Below are 25758 nucleotides of genomic sequence, written 5' to 3' on the forward strand. Positions count from 1 at the left end.
AAATGATGATTCTAACCCTAGGAAAGGAATGCAGAGAGTGCTATTGAAGCCCTTAAAGAGTATGAGCCTGAAATGGGTAAAGTGGTCAGGGCAGATAAACAAGGTGTACAAAAGATTAGAGCGAAAGAAATTGTTCCTGGTGATATCGTTGAAGTTTCAGGTAAGTTTCTGGATAAGGTTGCTGCTCTGTTTAATTAAAATAAATTCACATTCATCTTTTATTGATGGAGTTGCACAAGAAAATACCATTCTTTTCAAAAGGACAGATCTCATATATTATAAGTTTGTTTCTATGAATTTCTTCAATGTTACACCACAAATAAACAACACTTCTCATGTGAATAGTAAAATGCTATTTACTTTAATATAGTGCAACACCCCAAACAGCCATTTCAGTGATTAGTATTTCTTCATTGATGAGACATCAGGCACCCACCTTATTAGCGAAGTATCTGAAAAACCAGTGTTATGGTCTTATATGTTTGCTCTTATATATAATTGGGAGGAAGAGACATGACACAGAAACTGGCAAGACACTTCACAAAATGCATTAGAAAAGGCATGATGCCCAAGGAGTGGAATAATGCAATCATAATTTTGCTGCATAAGAAAGGATATAAATCAGAAATTGGAAATTATAGACCAATTAGCTTGTTATCTCACATTTACAAGTTATTCACAAGGGTCATTACTAGCAAATTAGAAAGAATACTTGATGAGAATCAACCGAAAGAGCAAGCTGGCTTTAGGACAGGATTCTCAACTATGGATCACCTTCACGTAATATCACAGCTAATGGAGAAAGAAAATGAATATAAAACACCATTATGCCTGGAATTTGTGGATTATGAAAAGGCATTTGACTCAATACAGCATAAGGCAATGTTTCGGGTACTGGAAAGACAAGGTATACATACCCCATATATTATGGGGTATGTATACCCCATAATATATGGCGGTATACATACCTCCATATAAGGAAATCAGGCGGCAACTCAGCGTTGTTGTGGGCCTATATGAGAGTTTGAAGGACAGGGTGGATGCCCTCGAAAGATCTAAATTGAGGGGGGCACATCAAGCTCTCAGCTGCTCACATCAACGCCAGAGCTTGCACTTGGTCATCACGCAACATGGTGGCAACCCCCAAGGCAGAATGCGCTGGTCCCACAGGAACTAGTAGTAGTTGTTGGTGACTCTATTGTCAGGAAAACGGGTAACATGCTTTGTAAAAAGGATAGGTGGAACAGGACCAGGGTATGTCTGCCAGGGGCAAAGGTTGATGACGTTGTAGAGCGGATATCTTCTTTTAAGGGCACAAAAGTTGATATAGTTGTACACGTTGGCACTAATGATATTAAGAGTAGGAGACCGGCAGAATTACTTAACAAGTACAGGTCACTGTTTAACAAAAGCCGAGAATTAGGGTTGAATTTGAAAGTGTCTGCAATTCTGCCCAGACACGATAGGAGGGAGTATATGATGAGAGCTTTGTCGATCAATTCAGCCCTGGAAAGATTGTGCAAGGCTCAAGGGATAGAATTTTTTTCAGCCTGGTCTGTACTTGTTAACAGGAGAGACTGCTTTTACAGGGATGGGATACACTTAAATAGAAAGGGTGCAAGAATATTTGCTGATGCTATCAAGGCAGTGTTAGGTGGGTCGGAAAACTGGTAGCTTGGGGGTGATACAAGGACTAATAGTTTAACAGTAGCCATAGGCAGAGGTGAAGGTGATTCTTGCACAACTTCTATTAGAATAAGTAGCGACCTGGAGCGAGGGGTGTTGGGGGTTTCAGCGACGGATGGCAGTCATCCTGAAATAGGTGGGTATATAGGATGTGTTAGGGTAACTAGGAATAGGAACAGGAGCATGTATGCTTGCATGTATACCAATGCTAGAAGTATAGTAAATAAATTTGATGAATTTGAAGTTTTGTCAAGACATCAAAGGCGGATATTGTTGGGATAGCAGAGACGTGGTGTCACACAGATATAAGCAATGCAGAACTGGAATTTGGGGAGTACAATGTGTACAGAAAGGATAGAAAGGGAGGAGGTGTTATGCTGTTAATTAAGAAAAACATAAAATCAAAAGAAGTGCACCCAGTTGATATAGATGAACAGTGCACTGTTGAGTCAGTTTGGTGTGACATAAGCACTGCAAAAGCAAAAATAAGAGTAGGAGTATGTTATGTTATAGGCCGAATGAGTACAATGATCAGTAATGAGTACAGTAATACTCTTAATCTGGTTATCAGCAGTGATCATTCGTGTATTAAGAATTTGCAGATAAAGGAACCACTAGGTGGCAGTGATCACTGATGTGGGATTTACTTAAAGATATAATTACCATCAGCGATAAAGGAAAGGGTTTTTGCTTCCGTAAAGGTGAGTACAGTGAGTACAGTTTAAATTCTTGGGATAAACTGACGATGTTACCAACAGTAAATTCTAAGTGGGAAGCATTCAAGGAATTAATTGTGGATGCTACTAAAAGTTTCATACCTATTAAGAAATATTGTTCAAGGGTTAGGCCTAAATGGTTATCAAATGAACTAATGAGACTCATGACAGAGAAAAAAAATGCATGGGATGCATATAAATTATCAAGTGACTCAGAAGCCTATGGCAGATATAAGCTAGTCTGTAATCAGGTCACAAAGGAGGTTAGTCAGGCGAAGGCAGATTTCGAGAAATCCTTGGCAAAAGATGATAAGAAAAACAACAAGGATTTCTTTACTTATATAAACTCTAAAAGGAAGGGGATGAATCTGATTGGTCCACTTGACATCGATGGTTCGACTGTTGATGATCCTGCTCAGATAGCAAACAAACTGAATGAGCATTTTGCATCTACATTCACACATGAGGAATTATTAAGGTTTGAAAATGGCAGAAGGTTATCAAATTCTAGCAGGATACTTAATGATTTTGTAATAACTGAGAGCAAAGTGGAGGAGAAATTGTTGAAGTTAAACATAAGAAAAGCACCTGGGGTGGATGGGATCTATCCAGTTATATTAAAGGAGGCGGCAAAGCAACTAAGCAAACCCTTAGCCACAATTATGAGAGCATCCTTGGACTCGGGAGGTTCCCACGGACTGGAGATGTGCAAATGTATCCCCAATTCACAAAGGGGGGATCGAAGGGTAACACGAGTAATTACAGACCAGTTAGTTTAACTTCTGTTTCGGGTAAAATAATGGAGTCACTGGTTAAAGATACATTGCAGGATCATCTAGACAAGACTGCAGCAATAATTCAGACACAGCATGGGTTTGTTAAGGGAAAGTCTTGTCTGACAAATCTGATAGGATATTATGATGTGGTTACAAAGGAACTGGATGCAAAAAATAATTTTGATGTCATATATTTGGATTTCAGGAAAGCTTTTGACACTGTTGCACATGAAAGACTATTGTACAAATTGGAGCAGAATGGTATTAAGGGTAAGTTGCTGCAATGGATAAAAGGATGGTTAAGTGGGAGAAGACAGAGGGTGGTAATCAATGGGTGCTACTCTTCATGGACTAATGTTATTAGTGGAGTCCCACAGGGTTCAGTGTTGGGTCCACTGTTGTTTTGTATATTTATAAATGATATTGATGAAGGTATATCAGGCTTAATGTCAAAGTTTGCAGATGATACAAAGGTTGATAATGATAGTAATGGCATTAGCACACTGCCATTACTATCATTACAATGATAGTAATGGCAGTGTGCTACTGCAACAGGATCTAGATAATTTGGGCAGATGGGCTAAGTGGCTAAGATGGGCTAAGAAGTGGCAACTGAAGTTTAACCTTGACAAATGCAAAGTACTGCATATGTTAGAAGTAACCCCAGAGAAACGTACCAACTGTGTGGTACTACACTTAAAGTAGTAGAAAATGAAAAAGACCTGAGAGTAATTGTGCAGGCAGATATGAAGTTTTCTGAGCAATACAGACAGGCTGCCAGGACAGGTAATGGGGTTTTGTCAATGATATATAGGAATTTTGCTAGCAGGGAAAAGGAGGTGATTATTCCTTTGTATAAGGCAAATGTTAGTCCATGCCTTGAGTACTGCATACAGGTCTGGAGGCCTCATTTTAGGAAGGATATAGATTTACTTGAGTGTGTACAGAGAAGGGCAACAAGATTGGTGAGGGGAATGAAGGGATCCTCTTACCAAGAGATGCTTAAGTTCTGCAAATTGCAGTTGCTAGAGACTAGGCACCTGCGCCGTGATCTGATTGAGGTGTATAAGGCCTTGAATGGGTTGAGCACGCTGAATTCTGACTGGATCCTTCCACTTGTTCAGATTACGAACCTAAGGGGGCATAAATTCAAATTAAGAAAGGACAGATGTATAATAGATATGCGGAAATTTGCCCTTAGCCAGCGGGTGGTTAACTGCTGGAACAAACTTCCATCTGTCGTTGTGGAAGTTGATAGGTTGAATAAATTTACGGAGGAACTGGACAGGCATTTGGAGGGAATGGTGTGATTTTTTTTTTTTTTTTTTTTTTGGCTGATGCTGCATAAGCTCATACACTTGCTTTCTTGCATCACATGCCACAACTACTACTACTACTATGATTTTGAAGAAAAAATATAGAGAACACTACCTCCTTTATTAGACTAGACAAAGGCAGTAGCCGAGAAAGGAGTTCGACAAGGTGACATAATACCTCCGAAGTTGTTTACTGCTGCCCTTGAGGAAGCTTTCAGAAGATTAGGCTGGTCGCAGAAAGGAGTTAATGTGATGGAGAGTAACTGAACCCTCTATGATTTGCAGATCACATTGTGATCATAAGCCATGATTCCAAAGAATGCTTTATTCATGAAAGGGTAAACTGATATGGTCCCTGACCCTATATCCAAAACACTGACTGCAACTTTCTATTCTGTAATATTTCAGTTATTGGGTTTCTTCCTCAGTGTCAAGCCCAATTTTTTCCTTGAAGAAGTAAGTAAATAATAGAAATAATTGCACACAGCACAGTATTTAAATAAAAAAAAACATTTAATCAACAATATTCTTCATAAAAATTAGTCTTGGAAATTCTTTCTCATTAAAAAAATTATTTTGCATATATCTGATATTACTTCATTGCTTCAGCATTCTGCCAGCAGTAAAGTAGAAATGTTCATTAGCTTAGAGAGAGACTTAGTTGAATAGTTTACACAATCATACTAACATACCTTAGTCATAATAATTTATTTAACTTTTTTTTGGAGTATGCATGTATATATACATTTTTCAAGATTAATACAAGTACATTTTAAGCAAGCTTCAAATAATGTGTTCCTTTTTATGAATTTTTTTAATATTTAGTAAGTACTACCATTTCTAATCTGTGTTTATGAGTAATTAGAGACAGTTTATAATAATACCAGTATGAAAATAGATTTTTAAAGTCGGAGGAGGAGATTCCACCTGTCAGCCATATTTGTCTGATTAGTATTAGTAGTGGCAAATGCTGCAAGGAAGCAAGCTTGCATAGCATCAGCCAAAAAACTACCTGTATTATCTGTCCATTCCTTCTAATAATTTGTCTAATCCTTAAATTTATTCAAACTATCCATCTCCACAGCAGCAGCAGATAGAAGTTACTATGATCAGTTACTCTCTCTTTCCTTATTTTTCTCCTTTGTGTGTCATTCGAGAAAGAGTAAGCTGCTAGTGACATCCTTATTATTCTTCAGATGACACCCATGAGTGTACATAGTTTACTTTCTCAAGTTTACTCACTCTGTTTAAAGCCTTAACCCTTCAGTCAGTCTTCTTGCAAGAGTAGATTGTCTGCATCTTTATTGTAGTTTCCAGATGCTGCAGTTTGCAAAACTGAAGACTTTCTTGGTAAGTGTGCCCTTTTGTACCTCTTTAATCTTTTTTGCTCTTCTCTGTACCCATTCCAACATATCTACATCTTTCCTGAAACGAGGCTTGCAAATCTGTACAGTACTCATGCCTAACCTTGCTTTATACAATGAGATATCACTTCCTTGTCTTTCTGGCAAAGTTCCTGTATACCATTGACAGAATACCATGAGCTGCCCTAGTTTTCTTCCCCCCCCCACACACACACATGATCAGAGAACACTTCAGACTACAATTATCCATAGGTCCTTTCTCATTCTCCACTACTGATTTCATACAGATTATCACCCAGTTGGTATGATACTCTGGGTTTATTGCTGTCCATATGTAGTATCTTTGAATAAATGTTAAACCTCAATTGTCATTTCTCACACTGTGTACCTAATTTTTCTAGGTAGATGGTGTAATCAGAGTATGATACTGTTGCTGTGTTATACTCTGATTCTTGTTAACCATTTGCCATCCATTGTATCAATATCAGACTTAGACATTAAACTTGATATATCTTCATCAGTACCATTAATAAATATTAAAAACAGTAAGGGGCCCAGCACCAAACCCTAATAACATTAATCCACGAAGAGTAGGTCTGTTAATAACCACTCTGTCTCCTGCCACTCTATTCCTTTATCCATAGCACTATTTCCCCCCCCCCCGCCACAGTACTCCAATTTGCATGGCAGTGTTTCATGTGGAACATTATCGAATGCTTTTCTGAAAAATAAATATGATGTCAAAATCATCTTTGTATCAAGTCAATTATGCAGATGAGCTGAAAAATGGCAGTTCAATATTAATATTGACAAATGCAAGGTACTGCACCCAGGGTAGTGGAAAATGAAAAAGATCTGGGGTTAATTGTGTAGTCAGATATGAATTTCTCTGATCAGTGCAGACAGGCTGCCAGGACAATTCATTTTGCCAATAATAAATAGGAACTTTGCTAGCAGGGATAAGGAGGTGATTATCCCATTGTATACGGCAATGGTTAGGCCCCATCTTGAGTACTGCATACAGGCCTGGAGGCTTCATTTTAGGAAGGATGTAGATTTTCTGGAATGGGTGCAGAGAAGGGCAATGAGATTGGTGAGGGAAACAAAATGAAGACTAACCAAGAAAAGTCTTCATTTCTGCAGATTAAAGAATTTGGAGAAAAATGCTTTAATTTTATAAGGGAGCACAAATTCAAATTGAGGAAGGATGGTTGCAGTGCTGTTCAGAAGTTTGCCTTAAGCCAGGTGGTGGTTGATTGTTGGAACAAACTTCTATCTATTGTTGTTGTGGAAATGGCAGTTTGAATAAATCCAAGGGTTTGAATAAATCCTAGACAAACTATTGGAGGGGAAGGACAGGTAATGTAAAAAGTGTTTTTTTTTTTTTTTTTGGCTGATGCTTTATAAGTTTGCTTTCTTGCATCATTTGATCCTAACTGGTTAGACAATGTCTCCCCATAACAGATGTTTTCTGTGGTTACCCTGTAATTGCATTCCTTTCTAGATGGCCTTGCAGTACTTCTTTAACAAGTGACTCCATTTTTCTTGGAACAGAAGTGTCAAATTAAGAGATTTGTAATCATCCATTGTCCTTTGATCCTTCTTTATGAATAGGAGAGACATTTTTAAACCTCCAATCTATAGAATCTTCTCCCGAACCAAAGGATGCTCTCGTAACGATGGCTAAAGGCTTTCTTGCTCATTTTGCTGCTTATTTTTGATATAATTGGATAGATTCTGTCAGCCCCAGGTGCCTTATTCACATTTAGTTTAAATGGTTTCTTTTCTGCTTTCTTCTCAGTAATCATTTAGCTTCCAGTTATAACTTAAGAAATATACTAATAATAACCTTGTATACCTCTTTTATCCATTCCCATTCCTAAAAACTTTTCACTCATGATTACAGATGCAAAATATTTATTCAGTTTGTCAGCAACCCAAACAGGATTATGATTATCACTAGTTATGCCATTCATATCTAGTGGGCAATGTGGTTCATCCATTTCCTTCTAGTGTTAACATAAGAAAAGAACTGTTTTCTACTTTTCTTCTTATTCTTTGTCAAGGGTTTCTCCTAATCTTCATCACTTCTCAACCTAGTGACTTGATTGTAGGCTGGTTTATCCATAGATGTTACCCATCTATGGACAAATTCAGTAGAAAAGTTTGGTGAAACCTAAGCAGTTGCTCTTGACATTTAAAAATGCTTTTTGTCGTGTTTATCATAAAGGCCTTAATAAGCTTCCATCTTATGGTTTGCCAATTGTTTTTTTGTAATTGGGTAGTATCCAGCTTTCTCTCTGACTGCTCACTGTGGGCGATGGTAGATAGCTCTCTGTCTTCTAACTTCTCCACAAATGATGCTAATATTTCCTGAGGTTCAGTTGTTTCTTATACTTGTTTCCTCTTGTTTGTTAATGACCTTTTCCATTGACTGGAAATCCTATCCATAACTTTGCTGATGATAGCACGTTGCATTCCCTCTTCCAGTTTAAGAAACCTTGCCCTGCACAAACAACTTCAACGTCTCAAATATCCATTATCAGTTCTTTAAATGCTGATCTCCAGTGGGGCAAAGATAACTTAGTTGATTTCATTCCTTCTAAAACTCAGTCCTGTCTATATTTCATAAAAAGGCTTCTTCTGTGCCTGCACTTATCTTCGATGACGCTCAGATTCCTAGGCAAGATTACATATCTCTATTAGGGATTACCTTGACTTCTAACCTCACTTGGCATAAGTGCATCACAAATATTGCTTCCTCTGCCTCTAAAAACCTGGCTTTTCTCTTTTGCTCTTGGTGTTACTTTTCTTCCAAACAGCTATTCACTCTGTACATATCTCAAATCTGCCCTACTGGAATGTTGTTCCCACATCTGGGGCAGTGCCCCCCAAAACCTCCCTCAGGCTTCTAGACTCCATTCAAAAGAGGACAGTTAGGTTAATTAATGACCCCCATTAGTCTTCCACTCTCTGTTTCACAGACGTTCTGTTTCTGCTGCATGCCTTTTCTATAGATACTTCCATGAACACTGTTCTTCTGAATCGGCTTCTATAATTATTGCTCTCTTCCAAACCAGTCCGAACATGTGCCCCAACCAGTCAGCATCCTTTTACTGTCCAACTTCAAACTCACATAAACAACTTTTCATCTTTCTCGTTTATTCCTTCAACTTCCATTTTTCTGGAACACCCTCCTTTCACATGTATTTCCTGAAAGTTACAATCTACAGAAATTCAATCTTTAATGTCAACAAATATCCTTTTTTCACCTTTTCAGCCTTCAACCCAATATTAAATACCTTTCATTAAAAAAAAAAGTTTCTACTTACTGTTGGTTTTTCTGACCACTGATAATTTATAATCATCTCATCCATTTTCCTTCTGAATCTAATCTTATCAGCTCATCTGACATCCATTTAGGTCTAAGCCTTGAACAGTATTTCTTAGTTGGCATAAAAAGCACAGAAGGCTACTTCTGTGATTACTTCCCTGAATGCTTCTCATTTAGAATTTGCTGTTGGTAACATCATCAGTTGGGTTCACTGTAAAGAATTTAAAAACTGTCTAAGACCATTGTAATTCACCTATCTAAAAGCAAAATCCTTTCCCTTTACCCTTGACAATAATAATATTATTGTCAAGTTTAACTTCTGTTCTGTGTAAAATAATGGAGTCACTGGTTAAAGATGCATTGCAGGATCATCTAGACAAGACAGCAGCAGCAATAATTCAGACACAGCATGGGTTTGTTAAGGGAAAGTCTTGATTAATAAATTTGATTGGATACTATGATATGGTTACAAAGAAGCTGGATGCAAAAAAATAATTTTGATATCATATACTTCTATTTCAGGAAAGCTTTTGATACTGTTGCACATGGAAGATTACTGTACAAATTGGAGCAGAATGGTATTAAGGGTAAGTTGCTGCAATGGATAAAAGGGTGGTTGAGTGGGAGAAGACAGAGTGGTACTCAATGAACACTGCTCTTCATGGCCGAATGTTATTACTGGAGTCCGCCAGGGTTCGGTGCTGGGCCCATTGTTGTTTTGTGTATTTATCAATGATATCGATGAAGATATATCAGGCAATGCGAAGTTTTAGAGAGGTCTTCAAGTACCATGTTAATAGACTAGTAAAGGATAGTGAATGCTTATAAAGCAGTACTCACCTTGAATTAATCTGTGATGGCTTACTTAGGCAGCGTGGTTAATATTTAGGTTGAATTGTTAAATTGAATAAAATTAAAAGGGGGGAAGTAGGTGAGTGTTGATTGAGTTAAAATAGGTGCAAGAAAACAGAAGTGTACACATCCAATCCTTGGTTGTCATTGAAGTAAAAGAAGCAGAAGAATAATTAAAAACTAAATAAGTGAATAGGGTGAAGCCAATAGTCGTTACGGAGACTTTCGTTGGTTAAAACGTCTTCAGTTGGCAATGTGTGGAGAGTGAACGTGCATGGTATTTAAGAAATAATTTATACTCTCGTGATGCCTTTTTTGACATGTGGGAACTTTAATCGCGAGAGGTTCCAAATTGGGGAAAGATTGAAGGGGAGTTTGGAATTTAGAATTTTAAGATTTGAGTGGTGCCGGTACCATTCAATAGCTAGGGCTTCATATTGAAGTATTCTGTAGCTGGATTTTAGTTTAATGATGGAAATGGCAGAGTCAATGAGAGGGGGTGTGGTTGTGGGTCTGGGCATGAATTGTAAGTTCTGTGACAGATTGGTTAGACGTGAAGCTATGGAAATGATAGTATGCACAGGTGTTGGATGTTTTTGATGAGCCAAATTTGGTAGTGGTACTTCCGATGTAACACGTATTACAGTTTGGTTGACAATTAATGAGGTATATTATATTATTGAGGTCGTTTGTAAGATATTTGTGTGTATCTTTATATGAGCTGAAGAAGGATCCTAATTTGTTGTAGGTGGAAAAAAACAAGGGAGATATCAGTATTGTTAAATAGACGGCGGAACTGTCCTACGAGTTCATTGTAATAAGGGAGGACTATGTGGGTGTTGTTTTATTGTTGTCTTTGGTTGGATTGTTAAGTTTAATTTTATTTTTAGCGATGGAGATTGTGTTTAAAATAAGTTGGTGGGGGTAATCTCTAGATATAAATTTGTTGGTGAGATATTTGATTTTGTTGTAAAGGTCGGCTGGTGAGGAGCTGTACTTTAGTGCATTGTGAATTTGATTATATAAAACTTCTTTATTAGTTTAGAGGGTGATGAGAGGCAAAATGTAGGTATTTACCGGTGTTTGTATTTTTCTTGGAAATTTTCGTATTTAATTTTGTGCCTGTTATATAGATGGTGAGATTGAGGAAATTTATCTGATTGTTTTGTCCAATTTCAAGGGTGAATTTAAGTCTGTCGTGTATAGAGTTGAGTTTTTCGAAAAGGTTATCAATGATGGATCTGTTGCCTATTACAAGAATGTTGTCGGTGTAGCGCATGTATAGTTTTAGTTCAGGGGGAAAGGGGTGTAGAATTTGGCTCTCAGTGGCGGCTAGGTAAATTTTGGACAATGGGGCCGAAATGCCTAGGCCCATCGGTAAGCCAAATATTTGTTGAAAAGTTTTTTTGGTTAAATCTAAAAAATCTTGCTTCTAATAGAAGGGTGGTGAGCTCGAGAATATGGTCTATTGAAAGGGAGGTGCCTTTTGTTAAGGTATCGTCTGTTTCTAAAAACTTGCGTAAGGCTTGTAAAGTAAATGTGATGTGGACATTAGTGTAGAGGGAAGTGACGTCATAGGAAGCTAAGATGTCTGCATCGGATATTGTAATATTATTGATTTTTTGAAAAGCTTGATTGGTGTTATTGATCTTGAATGTGGAAAATTTAGTAAGAGGGGTTGTAATTTTGACCAGAAAGGAGGATAAATTAGCGAAAGCTGATTTGCTGTATGAAACAATTGGTCTTAAAGGATGGTCGGTTTTGTGTAACTTAATGATCCCAAACATGTGAGGGAGATGCTATTACAGATTCCAATTTGCTGTAGTGTGAAAAGGTTGATTTCCTTATTTTGCCCGAGTTTCCTGAGAATTATGTCGAGTTTGTTTTTGAGTTTTGTGATGTTATGGTTATTTTCATTTATGTATGTATTTGGGTCTGCTAAGATGGATTCTAATTTTTCGGTGTAGGTATCTTTATCTATTATAACAATTGTGTCTCCTTTGTCAGCTTTTTGAATAATAATGTCATAGGTTTTACTGAGTTTGTGTAAATCCATAAGCTGTTGTTTTTTTATATTAGAGCAGGAAGAGAGTTTGGTGTTAATAATACTATTAGTTTGGTGTATTAGACATCATTTATCGGGATGTTGTTAGAGTTTGGACTGGAGTTCAACAATGCAGTCTTTAATAGGGTAATGTTGGTTTTGATGGCAAAGTTAAAGCCATATTCCAGGCCAGAAAGTTCAGCGGTAGTAAAAGATTTGGAAGAGAGGTTAACGGTGGTGATTTTTGGTGGGGAACAAGATGTGAGGGAATTCCATTTTTTGTTATGTCTTTGTATCATATTTTGGTTGGTAGCGTTAATGCGTGTATTGTTTTGATTGGTGAACTCGATCCAGGCACGAGGGGTCATTTCTTTTTTAAGGTAAAAAGGTAATTTTAAGGTAATTTGGCTCATCAAAAACATCCAACACCCGTGCATACTATCATTTCCATAGCTTCTCATCTAACCAACCTGTCACAGAACTTACAATTCATGCCCAGACCCACAACCCCCCCCTCCCCATTGACTCTGCCATTTCCATCATTAAACTAAAATCCAGCTACAGAATACTTCAATATGAAGCCCTAGCTATTGAATGGTACCGGCACCACTCAAACCTTAAAATTCTAAATTCCAAACTCCCCTTCAATCTTTCCCCAATTTGGAACCTCTCGCGATTAAAGTTCCCACATGTCAAAAAAGGCATCACAAGAGTATAAATTATTTCTTAAATACCATGCGCATTCACTCTCCACACATTGCCAACTGAAGACGTTTTAACTAACGAAAGTCCCCATAACGACTATTGGCTTCACCATATTCACTTATTTAGTTTTTAGTATTAGTATTAGTAACGGCCGCATGGTGCAAGAAAGCCTATGGCTTATGCTGCACCAGCCAAAAAAAAAAAAAAAATTCGAACAAAACAATGATAAAAACAAAAAAAAAAAAAATAAATAAATAACTAAATAATAATAATTAATAAATAAAAAATATATATATAAAAATAAAATATAAATAAAATAAAATATAAATAAAAAGGAAATTAAACCTATCATCCTATGCGCTTCCCTTACCCGAGAATTTAATTCCCTTGCGCTTCCCTTACCCGAGAATTTAATTATTCTTTTGCTTCTTTTACTTCTGTATCCTTGCACCTATTTTAACTCAATCAACACTCACTTACTTCCCCCCTTTTAATTTTATTCAATTTAACAATTCAACCTAAATATTAGCCACGCTGCCTAAAGCGATACTCACCTTGAATTAATCTACCATTGCAGATTAATTCAAGGTGAGTATCGCTTTATAAGCATTCGCTATCCTTTACTAGATATATCAGGCTTAATGTCCAAGTTTGCAAATGATACAAAGGTTGGCAGGGCTGATAATGACAGTAAAGACAGTATGCTACTTCAACAGGATGTAGATAAGTTGGGAAAATGGGCTGAGAAGTGACAACTGAAGTTTAACATCGACAAATGCAGAGTACTGCATGTGGGTGGCAATAACCCAAGAGAAACGTACCAACTGACTTGTGGTATTATACTCAGGGAAGTGGAGAATGAAAAAGCCCTTGGGGGTAATTATGCAGTCAGATATGAAGTTCTCTGAGCAAAGATGGGCTGCCAGAGCAGATCGTGGAGTCTTGTCAATGATATATAGGAATTTTGCTAGCAGAGACAAAGAAGTGATTATCCCTTTGTATAAAGAAGTGGTCAGGCCACACCCTGAGTACTTCATACAGGTCTGAAGGCTTCATTTTAGGAAGGATGTAGAGTTGCTAGAAAGAGTACAAAGAAGGGCATCAAGATTAGTGAGAGGAACAAAGTATGCTCTTATTGAGAAAGGCTTAACTTCTGCAAGTTTCAGCATGTGGAGAAGACTAGTCATCTGTGAGATGGTCTGATTGATGTGTATAAGGCCTTGAATGACTTGAGCAGGCTCAGTGCTGATGGAATTCTTCCGCTTACTCAGATTACGAACCTGAGGGGGAATAGGTTCAAATTGAGGAAAGATAGTTGTAGAATAGATGTGGTGAAGTTTGCCTCTAGTTAGCGGGTTGTTGATTGCTGGAACAGTCTTCCTTCTTTTGTTGTGGAAGTTTGATAGCTTAAATAAATTTTTTAAGGCTCAACTAAACAAACATTTGGTGTGATCAGATGGGTGAAATGTAAAGGTTTTTTTTTTTTTTTTTTTTGTTGATGCTATATAAGCTTTCTTTCTTGCATCATATGCCTTAACTAATGCTAATGCTTTTCATTGAATATTTTAGAAGTGGGCTCACTATTGAATGAAAAATACTTTGGAGAGCTTATAAAGGTAAATTGTGTATATCAATAATTTCTAATCGGAACTGTTAGCCTCAATACTTACCATTCACTCCTTTATAAGTTTAAAGAGACAACCCTTTTCTTGTTCTAGTTATGAAAAATGACTATAAATCCTCTTTGTTAAGATGAAACGAAATGACATTACTTAATAATGATGAAAATTTTAAACTTTAATTATGCTGTTGAAACAACTGTTATCTAAGTTAGCCCTTCCATTGTAGCCTATGAAAAAGACAGCCATTCCTATAAATGCCTTTGTTCTTTCACTTGGAACCAACTTCATCTTTTCAGTGAGTTGATCTTTATTGGACTTAAAGGCACTTCCAAAAAGAGAAGCTTTTGCATCAAAAGAAAAACAGTTCACTCTGATTAAGTGAACTAAGACCATATTAAAAATGTGTGTATTTTTCAGAAGGGCAGAAATGAGCCTTCTACTCTGCATATTTCTGTAGTATTTGTTTTGCCCATTGCTCACCTGACTTTAATTTTTTTCAACTTTCAGGGCAGTGGTATCTTTTAAATAAATAGCAAAATACTGCTTATTGCTTTTTGAAAGTGTGCTATTTGTTTGTATGTGATTCAATACTCAGATAGCTCATTGAAAAGGTGAAGTTGACTTTGTATGAGAATTAAGACTTTCACATATTCTTAGTTGGACAGCCCTGTGATTCCTTTGTTAAACTGTATAATCTAAATTGACTATTTTCTAATGTCAGATTAAGTTTTTTAAGATAAAAAAAAATTGACGATATTTTTTATACTTTTATTTTAGTTGGTGACAAAATTCCAGCAGATCTCAGGTTAATTAAAATTTTTTCCACAACTTTGAGGGTTGACCAGTCTATTTTGACAGGTAAGTAAATATTTTAATTACAATTGAGAATTCAGTTTATTTCTTTCACATTTATTTATTGTAACTTCAGCTGTATGATATACCTCCCTATCTAGATTGTATCTGTCAAAAGCAAAAATAAAAACTTTCAAACCTAAGATGAGCTACCATACATTCCAGTGTATAAGTCAACCCCTATTTTTTTTTTTTTTTTTTTACCTTAAATTTGGGCTTACTCATATACTTTCTGTATGTCATCCCCCCCTCCATTTTAGAGTTATGTTTTGCATCTCACATAGGTGTGCATTACAATAAAATATGCTTTAAGAACCTCATCATATTTATTTTTTAATTCAATTATTTCTGCTCTTTTTAAAAGTTTATATTATCACATTTTATTAAACTGCACAGTAAGCTATGAAAAAAAAGTGGTAAGTACTCATGTAGAAGGTAACAAAATTAAAGGCTAATCTTTTTTGCCCATTTAGTACTATACTGCTGCAAATTGGTTTCCTCTTTTAACAGTGTACAAATATGCAGTGTATTTGCTATAAGAAATTGATAGTTGTGAAAGACTACCAATTTCTTATAGCTTTTTGAGAACCCAAAAAAAGTAAATTCCACAAATTCCAGTGAATTCCATGAAACGCCTGATGAAGATGAAAAATTCTTGAACATTAAAAATTGAAAAACAATCTATATTTGTGCCAAAATAAATATATGTAATAAATTCTTGGGTAGTAAAAATTGAGAAACAATCTAATTTGTGTAAAAAATATAAACTGAGGTGGCTTTGCATTAGGATTCCTCCGTGTGTAGAAATGGACTGGTCTGTGCGGATGGAGGATTAGAATCAAGAACATTCAGTATAAGATTGTAATTCATGCATGTGGTTTTTCAGTGCCTACAAGGAAGAATGTTTGTGTGAGAACTAAGATCTGGGTTGGTGTTAAGATTTTTCCAACTTCGAATGTGGAATGATTGTGGGGTGAGACATGCAGGTACCTATATCTTGACAACCACCAACCTGGTTAAGTGCTCCCATTCTGAGGTGACATGAGTGTACTGTAACTAGCCCAGCAGTAAACAAATAACCAGCTAGAAGTCACACGTCGGACAGCCACGTATGGTCAACACCTGTGGTAAGCATCATGTGTTGTTAGACACCTGATGTAACAGAGCAGTGTTGTTGCACAGTTGCTCAGCTAATCACCCAGTACAATGGAGGAATAGCAATATCCACACGGACTGTGTGCTGGACATTAGTTCCTATAGGCTATGGCATTCAACAGTCATCACAGATCCCATTCTCACTGTGAGACACAAGAGACCTGGCTTTTGTGGGGATGTCAGCACCAATACTGGACCACCTTTTGGAAATCTCTCACTTGGTGTAATGAATCCAGTTTCAATCTCTACCATGCTAATGGGCAGATTCACATTTGGAAAAGTAACATGAGTCCATGGCACCTTAATGCACTACCGAACACTAATAGTGCATCCAGTGCACCTGGATCCACTGTTGGTGTTCAGCAGGCTGAAGGCGGTGGTATTATAGTTTGGGAACTGTTTTTGTGGCAGGCTGTTTTGTTTATGTGGCCTGGGTACTTTGACCATCATTAATCAATGGCTTGATGAGAACATGTACCTTTCTATTGTTTCCAGACAACTCTGGTGTCTTTCAACAAAACAACACACCATGTCACAATGTCTAGCAGGTTGCTAACTAATTTCAGGGACATGACAATGAATTCTCCATCCTCTGATGGGCGCCTATGTCACCTGATCTCAACCCAATTGAGCATATTTGGGACCTACAGGAAAAGGACATTTGATGCTACAACCTGACATTATGCAGGCATTACTGGACGTATTGTGCAATGCATGTGTAGGACAATCTTCAACACATTGCGCAGTCCATGCCGTGATGTGCAGGCAAAACGTGGCCCCACAAGGTATTAGGCAGGTGTTGCTAATGCAAAGACTATATAGCCAGTGTATATGTAATAAACTGTATTACATTGTATATGTAATACAATTTATTACATATACATATACAATTTATTTATTATAAATTGTATATGTAAGCCAATGTATATGTAATAAATTGTAAATATATTGGTGTGTATTAGTGCTATAAGGCAGCAGTTTAATATGCATTAAATTCAAGAAGAAAGCAAAGCAAAGTCTGAAAAACAGTATCATTACTAAAACATCTCATATTGTGCAATCCTTCACAATGAGTTGCCTATCTTTTCATTTTTGAATAAGTAATGTTTCCCAAATAGAGAAGACCGTTACTTATGTTCAGTAGAATGCCCCATCCAGATGGCACTGTTTTGGAAATATTTCTTCTCTCCTCTTTCACTTCTGGGTTGTCTATTCATTTATATTCAGGGTGCCTATCCATCACTGAGTAAGGAAGAGATATTGCCAGAATGGTGCCATCTAGGAATTCTCAGTAGGATGTCACCACCTGAGTGATTGCACTCTGCTGAAAATAAGTAAGAGTAGTTTTCTTTGCTTGGAAAGCATTACTTATTCAAAAGTTCAAGGCTAGGCAACTTATTGCAGAATTTCACAATATGAGATTTTATAGTAATGATACATTTTTTGCAAATTTTGTTTGCTTTCTTCTTGAATTTTTGTATATTGATAATTCCTGTAATCAAAGGCCTTGAATGCATCATGTTTAAATATATCGGTATTAATTTATGTCCTTCTAACCTAGGGTTAGAAGGGCATAAATTAAGTCTATCTTAAGATTTTGATAGTTTTTAGTGCTTCAAAGGATAACTTATATGCTGGAATGTATGGTCTATTTGTTTGTTTGTTTTCCCATTTTCACAGTCCACCCCTTCCCCATAAACTCAGATTTTTCACCCAACAAAACAGGAAAACCGAATATTAAATATGGTTGGCATGTCTGTTTTTCAATTTACAGACGTGGTGCACTGATGACTCATAGCCATAGCTTTGAGTTGCTGAAGATATCAACTTGTAGCCATACATCTGAGTGCTGAAGATCTTCAGCACTCACAGCTATGGCTATGAGGTAGATAACACTTATTTCACTTCCAGTTATTCTTACAAAAAGTATAGTGAAATTCAGGAACAAGATTGTTTCCGTATTTCTCATAATGTATATCTTGCTTTTTATATTATTGTCACGAACTTTCATTCATCATTCTTTATTAACTTTTGTACACAGTGCTCTCTCTCCTCAATTGTAACTCTTACTTTTTTCTTGATTTTCATAACTTATTAAAGTTTTCTTATTTGTGATTTACAGACATTTAGGTTGTTGCTGCCCAAATCCTACAAGGGTGAGGGAAAATACTTGGCATTTGTCTGTGCACTGATGGCTGAATGTACTAGTGGCCAAATACCAAATTCAGTATTAGTGAATTTTTTGTTTTTGAAGTTGACTACAAACAGCTGTGTGGGAGTGTTGGCAGTTTTAGAGGGGGAAAAGCATCCTGAATGCTTTTCCTTCTCTAAAACTCACAGCTGGTTGATTATTGGAATTTTTTTTTTTTTTTTTTTTTTCGATGAGTAGAAGTTGTCAAGCATATGTGGTTAAGTTTATCTGAAGAATTTGTTCTTTAAGTACCTTTCTAATTCAGCCACTTTCATCTGTGTACTATTAAGCTGTTTTGGAGATTTCTTACAAATACATTTGAGTGTAAGTTCCATTGAATGAATAATGAATATTGCAATCTACTGATATTCCAGATGGGGTTCTGAAATTGTATGTAACCTTCTGATAATTTGAACATTTTTAGCCCAAATTACCGATTTTTGTCTATTTTTAATGATTTTTATTCCCTTATTAAATGGAGCATGTTTTATAGATCTTGTGTGAAAAGGGCTGATAATTTCTGTATATTGTCATCTGTCAACAAATCTTTTTAATATATTTTATTTAAGTTTTGCAATTATCCTTTATAATTTCATATTTATTAGTTGACAGAAACATCAAAATATTGGTTTCTGATTAGATGCTATACTGATTTTGGATTTTTAAACCATGCTATCCCTTCTTTCTGCTCTCTTTATACTTGATAATGTATTCCAGTGATGATAAGAAATATTTTCCAATTTATGGGAAGATATCTGGTTATATCTTCCCATAAATGAAGTATTCTGCTATGCTTCAGAACTAGTAAAGTTTAATTTTTCTCTGTTTATCATTTAGTGTTAAGTGTTTTTATCATTTAGCATATTCATGCCAAGGTGAACCACTGGTCAGTGACTATTCATCAGGTAGAGTGATCCACTGGTGGGTTGCTGAATGTATAGTTCTTTGGGTGGGGCGAATCTCTTGTGAGTCATCAAGTGACATGATGTATTCTTTTGTTTGCTTTACTACTGTCCCTATAAGGTAGGGAGTATATGTAAGAAGTGCAGGAAGAAAATATTTTTGTTTCTCATTACAAAACCAACTTGTCATATTTAGTAACTACCTATTGGATGAAGCAGCCCACTGGTGGGAGTGATAAGAGTATATGGTCCTAATGTTAGAGCAACATTAGTTAATTGTTTTGACCAGTAGAAATTCATGTGACCACTGCAAGTTGTCATTACACTTCCCAAGTTACAAACAAGTTGCAGTCAAAGTAAAACTATGATTTGAAAAATGTTTTGAGCATCTTGTTCCAGAGCTGGAACAAGATGTCCTTGTTTAGACAGAGAACCATCCTTAAACTTACAAGAGGAGTGGAGCATTATTCCCATCTCCATATTCTAAAAAAACCTCTGGAATGTTTACCCCAGGAATTATCAGTGTCATTAAAGCCAGTGAGGCACCTCCGTAGCCAGGTGGGAAGGAGCAGCAGTGCATAGCACACGCTTCTTGATTAAACCAGGGTTCGAGCCCGTCACCACCAAATACGGAGGATGCGGAAAGGTCAGGGAATGACCACTGCGTATCCCCAGAGCAATATGGCCTTAGTTGCTAATGCTCCTAAAAACCAAATAGCAAACAAACAAACAAAGCCAGTGGGAAAGGTGGCAGTCATATTCTATATTAATTTTTTTTATTTAACCAGATGTTTTTAATTTATTTTCTTAATACATGTACCAGAATAATGTATTTATAAAATAATAAGAGAAGTTTACCTCAATATAGTACGTAGAACACTTCTGTATGATACTCTCCAGAATTTAAAATGAAAATGTTTTAATTTATGGAAACTAAAAAGTATTAGTTATACAAATAATTTTGACAATTATCCATTAACTATTTGTTAATTATTTGTAAATGAATACTAAATTACTTCTTGCTTTGTGAAGGTGAATCTGTGTCTGTTATAAAACACACTGATCCTGTTCCTGATCCTAGGGCTGTGAACCAAGATAAGAAAAATATTCTCTTTTCTGTAAGTAGCAGATGTATTTATGTGCTCTAATTGTACCATTAAACAAATTTATTTTTATTTATTTTTTCTGGTGAAGTGGAGTCTTTTTTTTTTTTTTTTTTTTTTTCATTTATTTATTTTTTATACACTCTTTCTTCCTGATTATAAATATGACTTCAAAATATTCCTGTCATATCAGATTTAATATTTTATTATTTTATTTTAAAAGCTGTGTATGTGATAGGAAATAAGTTACAGTGGCACTTGAAAATTTCATTTTCCCAAAAAAAATGGGGACACCTATTTGCCTTAGATCACTAAGATTTATTAATGACTCTAAGTGATACTCATTACTCCGAGATTGGTAGTGGTTTGCCATGACATGTTTTTACCACTTGAGTTACATTATAATATAAATCGTGCTAAGATTCTACATGTTAGATTCTACAAATGAAATTAATGATATATTAATATAAAAACTTGAAGTCATTTTTTCCTCAGTTCTGATGGAATATTAATTTCATATGATAAGAGAAGCCCTCATCCATCACAGTGTCAAGTTACCATCCCTGCCACTGGAAAGCAGGTCTCTACTATTTAGGTGTTCTTAAAATCCTCCTCCACTTGAAAACTTTGAGAAATATAGTAATTTAAAATAAGAAAATAGTTTCTATCAGCAAACAGATCCATAAACTTTCCTGATTTAATACTTTGACTGATCTTTCTAAATAATATCTTGAATCAACATAATTGTTCCATTCAAACATAATATGAGCAGATGTCTCGACTTCACAAGTAGATAGCCGACCGGGCTAGCCGAGTGGGTAAAGTACCTGCCCGGCAACCTAAAGGTCGCGGGTTCGATTCCCGCCTTGGGCTTGGATCAGAGTACTGCAAAAACCTTGGGAGGTGCAATATGGCCACAGAAGCCGATGCGCCAACAACTACCAAATCAAAAAAAAAAAAAAAAAAAAAAAATCACAAGTAGATAGGTCACAAGGACAAACCTAGCTGACATAATCTTTGAGCAAGCCTGTATCTAGTGATGAGGAATGTAGCATCCAATCCAAATTGAAGCCAAGGTTTTCTTTCCACATCTATAATATTTACTCTTGGCAAAAATTTGTCTTATAATGGGGGAATTTAACATCCCAGATATTGACTGGAACTTGTGGTTGGTCGCTCACATACTAGTAAGACTTTCGTGCATTTACTGGATGATTATTTTCTTCAGTAGCATGCTCGAGAGGCAACCAGAGGGAGTAATACTCTTGATCTGATTATCAGCAGTGTTTATTCATAAATAAATAATTTACAGATAAAGGAACCACTAGGTGGCAATGATCACTATACTGATGTGGGATTTACATCAGGGGTAAAGGGGAGGGTTTTTGCTTTCTTAAAGATGACTACAGTGGTCTCAGCCTTTTTAAATTCTATAAAGTGGAACCAACTGATGACATTACAAACAGCAAATTATAAATGGAAAGCATTCAAGGAATTAATCTTGGAAGCTACTAGGCTTTTCATACCAACTAAGAAATACTGTTCAAGATTTAACTGGATAGGCCTAAATCGATGTCAGATGAATTAATGAAGCTCATGGCCGAGTAGAAAAATGCATGAGATGCATATAAATTATCAGGCGACACAGAAGCCTATGGCAGATATAAGCTAGTCTGTAATCAAGTCACAAAGGAAGTTAGGCAGGCAAAGGCAGATTACGAGAAATTTTTGGCAAAGGATGCAAATAAAAACAGCAAAGATTCTTTATTTATGTAAACTATAGAAGTAAAGGGATTAATCAGATTGTTCCACTTAACACAGATGGTTTGACTATTGAAGATCATGCTCAGGTAGCTGATAAACTGAATGAGTATTTTGCATCTACGTTCACATATGAGGAGTTATTCAAGAAGGGGTATGCCAGAAGTTTATCACTCTAACAGGGAGCTAAGTGATTTTGTAATAACAGAGAGCTAATGGAGGAGAAATTGTTGAAGTTAAACATAAGGAAGGCACCTGGTTTGGATGGAATCTATCCTTTTATATTAAAGGAGGCAGAAAGGAAGTAAGCAAACCCTTAGCTATAATTATGAGAGAATTGTTGGACTCAGGGGAGTTCCCACAGACTGGAGATGTGCAAATGTATCTCCATTTCACAAAGGGAGATCAAAGTAATTACAGACCTGTTAAAGTAACTTTGGTTCTGATTTGGTTTCTTTTTTTTTTAAGGAGCATTAGCAACTAAGGCCATATTGCTCCGGGTTATGCGGTGGTCATTCCCTGACTTTTCCGCATCCTCCGTATTTGGTGGTGACGGGCTCGAACCCCGGTTTAATCAAGAAGCGTGTGCTACACACTGCTGCTCCTTCCCACCTGGCTACGGAGACGCCAACTTTGGTTCTGAGATAAATAATGGAGTCACTGGTTAAAGAAGCATTACAGGATCATCTAGACAAGACTGCAGTTATAATTCAGACACAGCATGGGTTTGTTAAGGGAAAGTCTTGTCTGACCAATTTGATTGGATAATGTGATGCAGTCACAAAGGAACTGGATGCAAAAAAAAACAATTTTGATATCATATACATAGATTTCAGGAAAGCTTTTGATACTGTTGCACATGGAAGACTACTGTACAAATTGGAGCAGAGTGACATTAAGGGCAAGATGCTACAATTGATAAAATGATGGTTGAGTGGGAGAAGACAGAGAGTGGTAGTCAATAGACACTTGTCTTCAGGGACTAATGTTATTAGTGGAGTCTCCCAGGGTTCGGTGTTGGGACCATTGTTGTTTGTATATATATATATCAGGCTTAATGTTGAAGTTTGCAGATGTACAATGGTTGGCAGAGTGTTAATGATAGTATGCTAATACTGTCATTTAGAAAAGTTGGGCAGAGGGGCTGAGAAGTGGTAACTGAAGTTTAACATTGACAAATGCAAAGTACTGCATATGGGTAGCAAGAACCCCAGAGAAATGTACCAACTGTGTTTTCTGAGCAGTGCAGACAGGTGCCCGAGCAGGTCATTGGATCTTGTCAATGATATACAGGAATTTTGCTAGCAGCGATAAGGAGGTGATTATCCCCTTATAAGGCAATGGTCAGGCCATACCTTAAGTACTGCATACAGGTATGGGAACCTCATTTTAGGAAGGATGTAGAGCTGCTAGCATGAGTACATAGAATGTTAACAAGGCTGGTGAGCAGAACAAAGGGGTGCTCTTGTCAAAAAAAGGCTTAAGTTCTGCAAATTGCAGCATCTGGAGATTGGGCACCTGTGAGGTCAGATTACAAACCTGAGGTGGCATAAATTCAAATTGAGGAAAAAACAGTTGTAGAATTGATGTGGGTAAATTTGCCTTTAGCCAGCAGGTAGTTGATTGTTGGAATAAACTTATATCTGTCATTATGCAAGTTAATAGCTTAAATAAATTCAAGGAAGGGACAAACAAACTTTTGGAGCAAATGGATGGGTGAAATGGTTTTTTTTTTTTTTTTTTTTTTTTTTGGCTGATGCTATATAAGCTTGCTTTCTTGCATCATATGCCAATGCTAAAACAAAAGCAAAAGTTTGTGTGACTTTCTGGCTATTATTCCATCTAGATTACCACAGATTATATAAATCGTTGATCAACTTTTGTTTTCAACTTTGACTCTAATCACTCTTCTGCTGAGCTTGGCATACAATAAGTTAGTCTTATTCTCTATCAATTTCACATGGTCTGTAAAGAAAAGTTATTCCTCTAAGTACAACCCTAAGTATCTTGTCGTTCTGACAAAACTAAGGAAGATCCCACCCCCCTCCATGCTCTCATGACTGGATTCATGCTTAAATGGCCTTTAAGCAACATATGCCAAGCAAAGAAATTCTCCAAGCCCTTGGACAATTTCTCTCTCTCTCTCTCTCTCTCTCTGTCTCTCTCTCTCTCTCTCTCTCTCTCTCTCTCTCTCTCTCTCTCTCTCTCCTTGTATATTTTGTCCTACAAATAATTTCTCTGTCAGAAAAAAAAGTTCCTGAAAACAAATTATCTGGTCAACCAGTTATCCTTATTCTTGCCAGGATGCCCTCCCACAAAGTCTGTCAAAAGCTTTAAAAACAACAAATAATCCAATCCAAAAACATACCACCAGTCAAACTCCTGAACACAGAGTTTGAGCTGCACCACCACCACTCACATTACTTGCAACATCTGAAAAACAATACTTCTTGGTAATAACTTTAAAAATAGAACTCAAAGGATTTCTAGATCCTCGCACCTCCACAAACTTTTTCCAAGAATTTTGCTTGGCTTTATTGATTGCACTGACATTTTTCCTTTTATCTTTATAAATATTCTTATATCTTCAGTATATTCCTAATTGTAAATAACCTATAAATAGGATCCTCAGTAGACATTCCCATTCCTTTTTTTAAAATCAAATTGTTTATCTGGGGACATTCTTATTAGCAAATTAAATTATCAGTGTTGACTGATACACAGTCATTCATACACTTTATCTATCACAGGCAAGAAAGCAACAGGATGGTATGAACTTTCATCAGGAAGCCAGTCAGGGCTTTTAATAATCAATTTAAGCAGGTCATCCTGCCAAACTTCAGGGAAGGCACTCAGCAAGACTGGCATAAATTTGTAAATACAAATCGGATCTTAAATGAAAAATTCTTTTGAGAACTTGCACCTCACTCCAGCAACTTGCCATCCTTTGCTTGGGCAACAGCATGAGTTAACTCAAGTAAAATAAATGGTTTTTCAATCTGGTTAGTATTATATCCAAAATTCCCAGAAATAACATCTTGCTGTGCCAAATCATTCTTGTCATTGGAGTCTCAAGGAAAAGCTTATTAAAGATCCTGCTTACTGAATCAGACCAGCGAAGAGTTTCAGCTGTACCACCACCACCACTCATGGTACACACAACATCTGAAAAACAATACTTCTTGGTAATAACTTTAAAAATAGAATTCCAAGGATCCCTGGACCTCCACAAACTTTTTCCAAGAATTTGCTTGGCTTTATTGATTGCACTGACATGAATTTTCCTTTTATCTTTATAAATATTCTTATGTATTCTATATTTGTTTAATATATAATTAAACTGTAAGGCAACTGACTTGGCTCTTTGAGAATTTAATTG

The 25758-nt window shown here is 36.4% G+C and overlaps 1 protein-coding gene across 2 annotated transcripts in view; it reads left to right on the plus strand.

Moving 5' to 3' along the window:
- The window catches only part of LOC150076557 (calcium-transporting ATPase sarcoplasmic/endoplasmic reticulum type-like), a 346227-nt gene that overhangs the window by 112895 nt on the left and 207574 nt on the right, over positions 1-25758 (plus strand). For both annotated transcript variants that reach the window (XM_090387973.1, XM_090387974.1), the window contains exons 6-8: positions 22-160; positions 15193-15273; positions 20548-20633. In XM_090387973.1, the coding sequence (XP_090244099.1) occupies positions 22-160; positions 15193-15273; positions 20548-20633 (306 nt within the window). The remainder of the gene's footprint in view (positions 1-21; positions 161-15192; positions 15274-20547; positions 20634-25758) is intronic.

Source organism: Mastigoproctus giganteus, chromosome 13 (assembly GCF_048544385.1).
Source record: "Mastigoproctus giganteus isolate SK-2022 chromosome 13, ASM4854438v1, whole genome shotgun sequence".
Classification (NCBI taxonomy): domain Eukaryota; kingdom Metazoa; phylum Arthropoda; class Arachnida; order Uropygi; family Thelyphonidae; genus Mastigoproctus; species Mastigoproctus giganteus.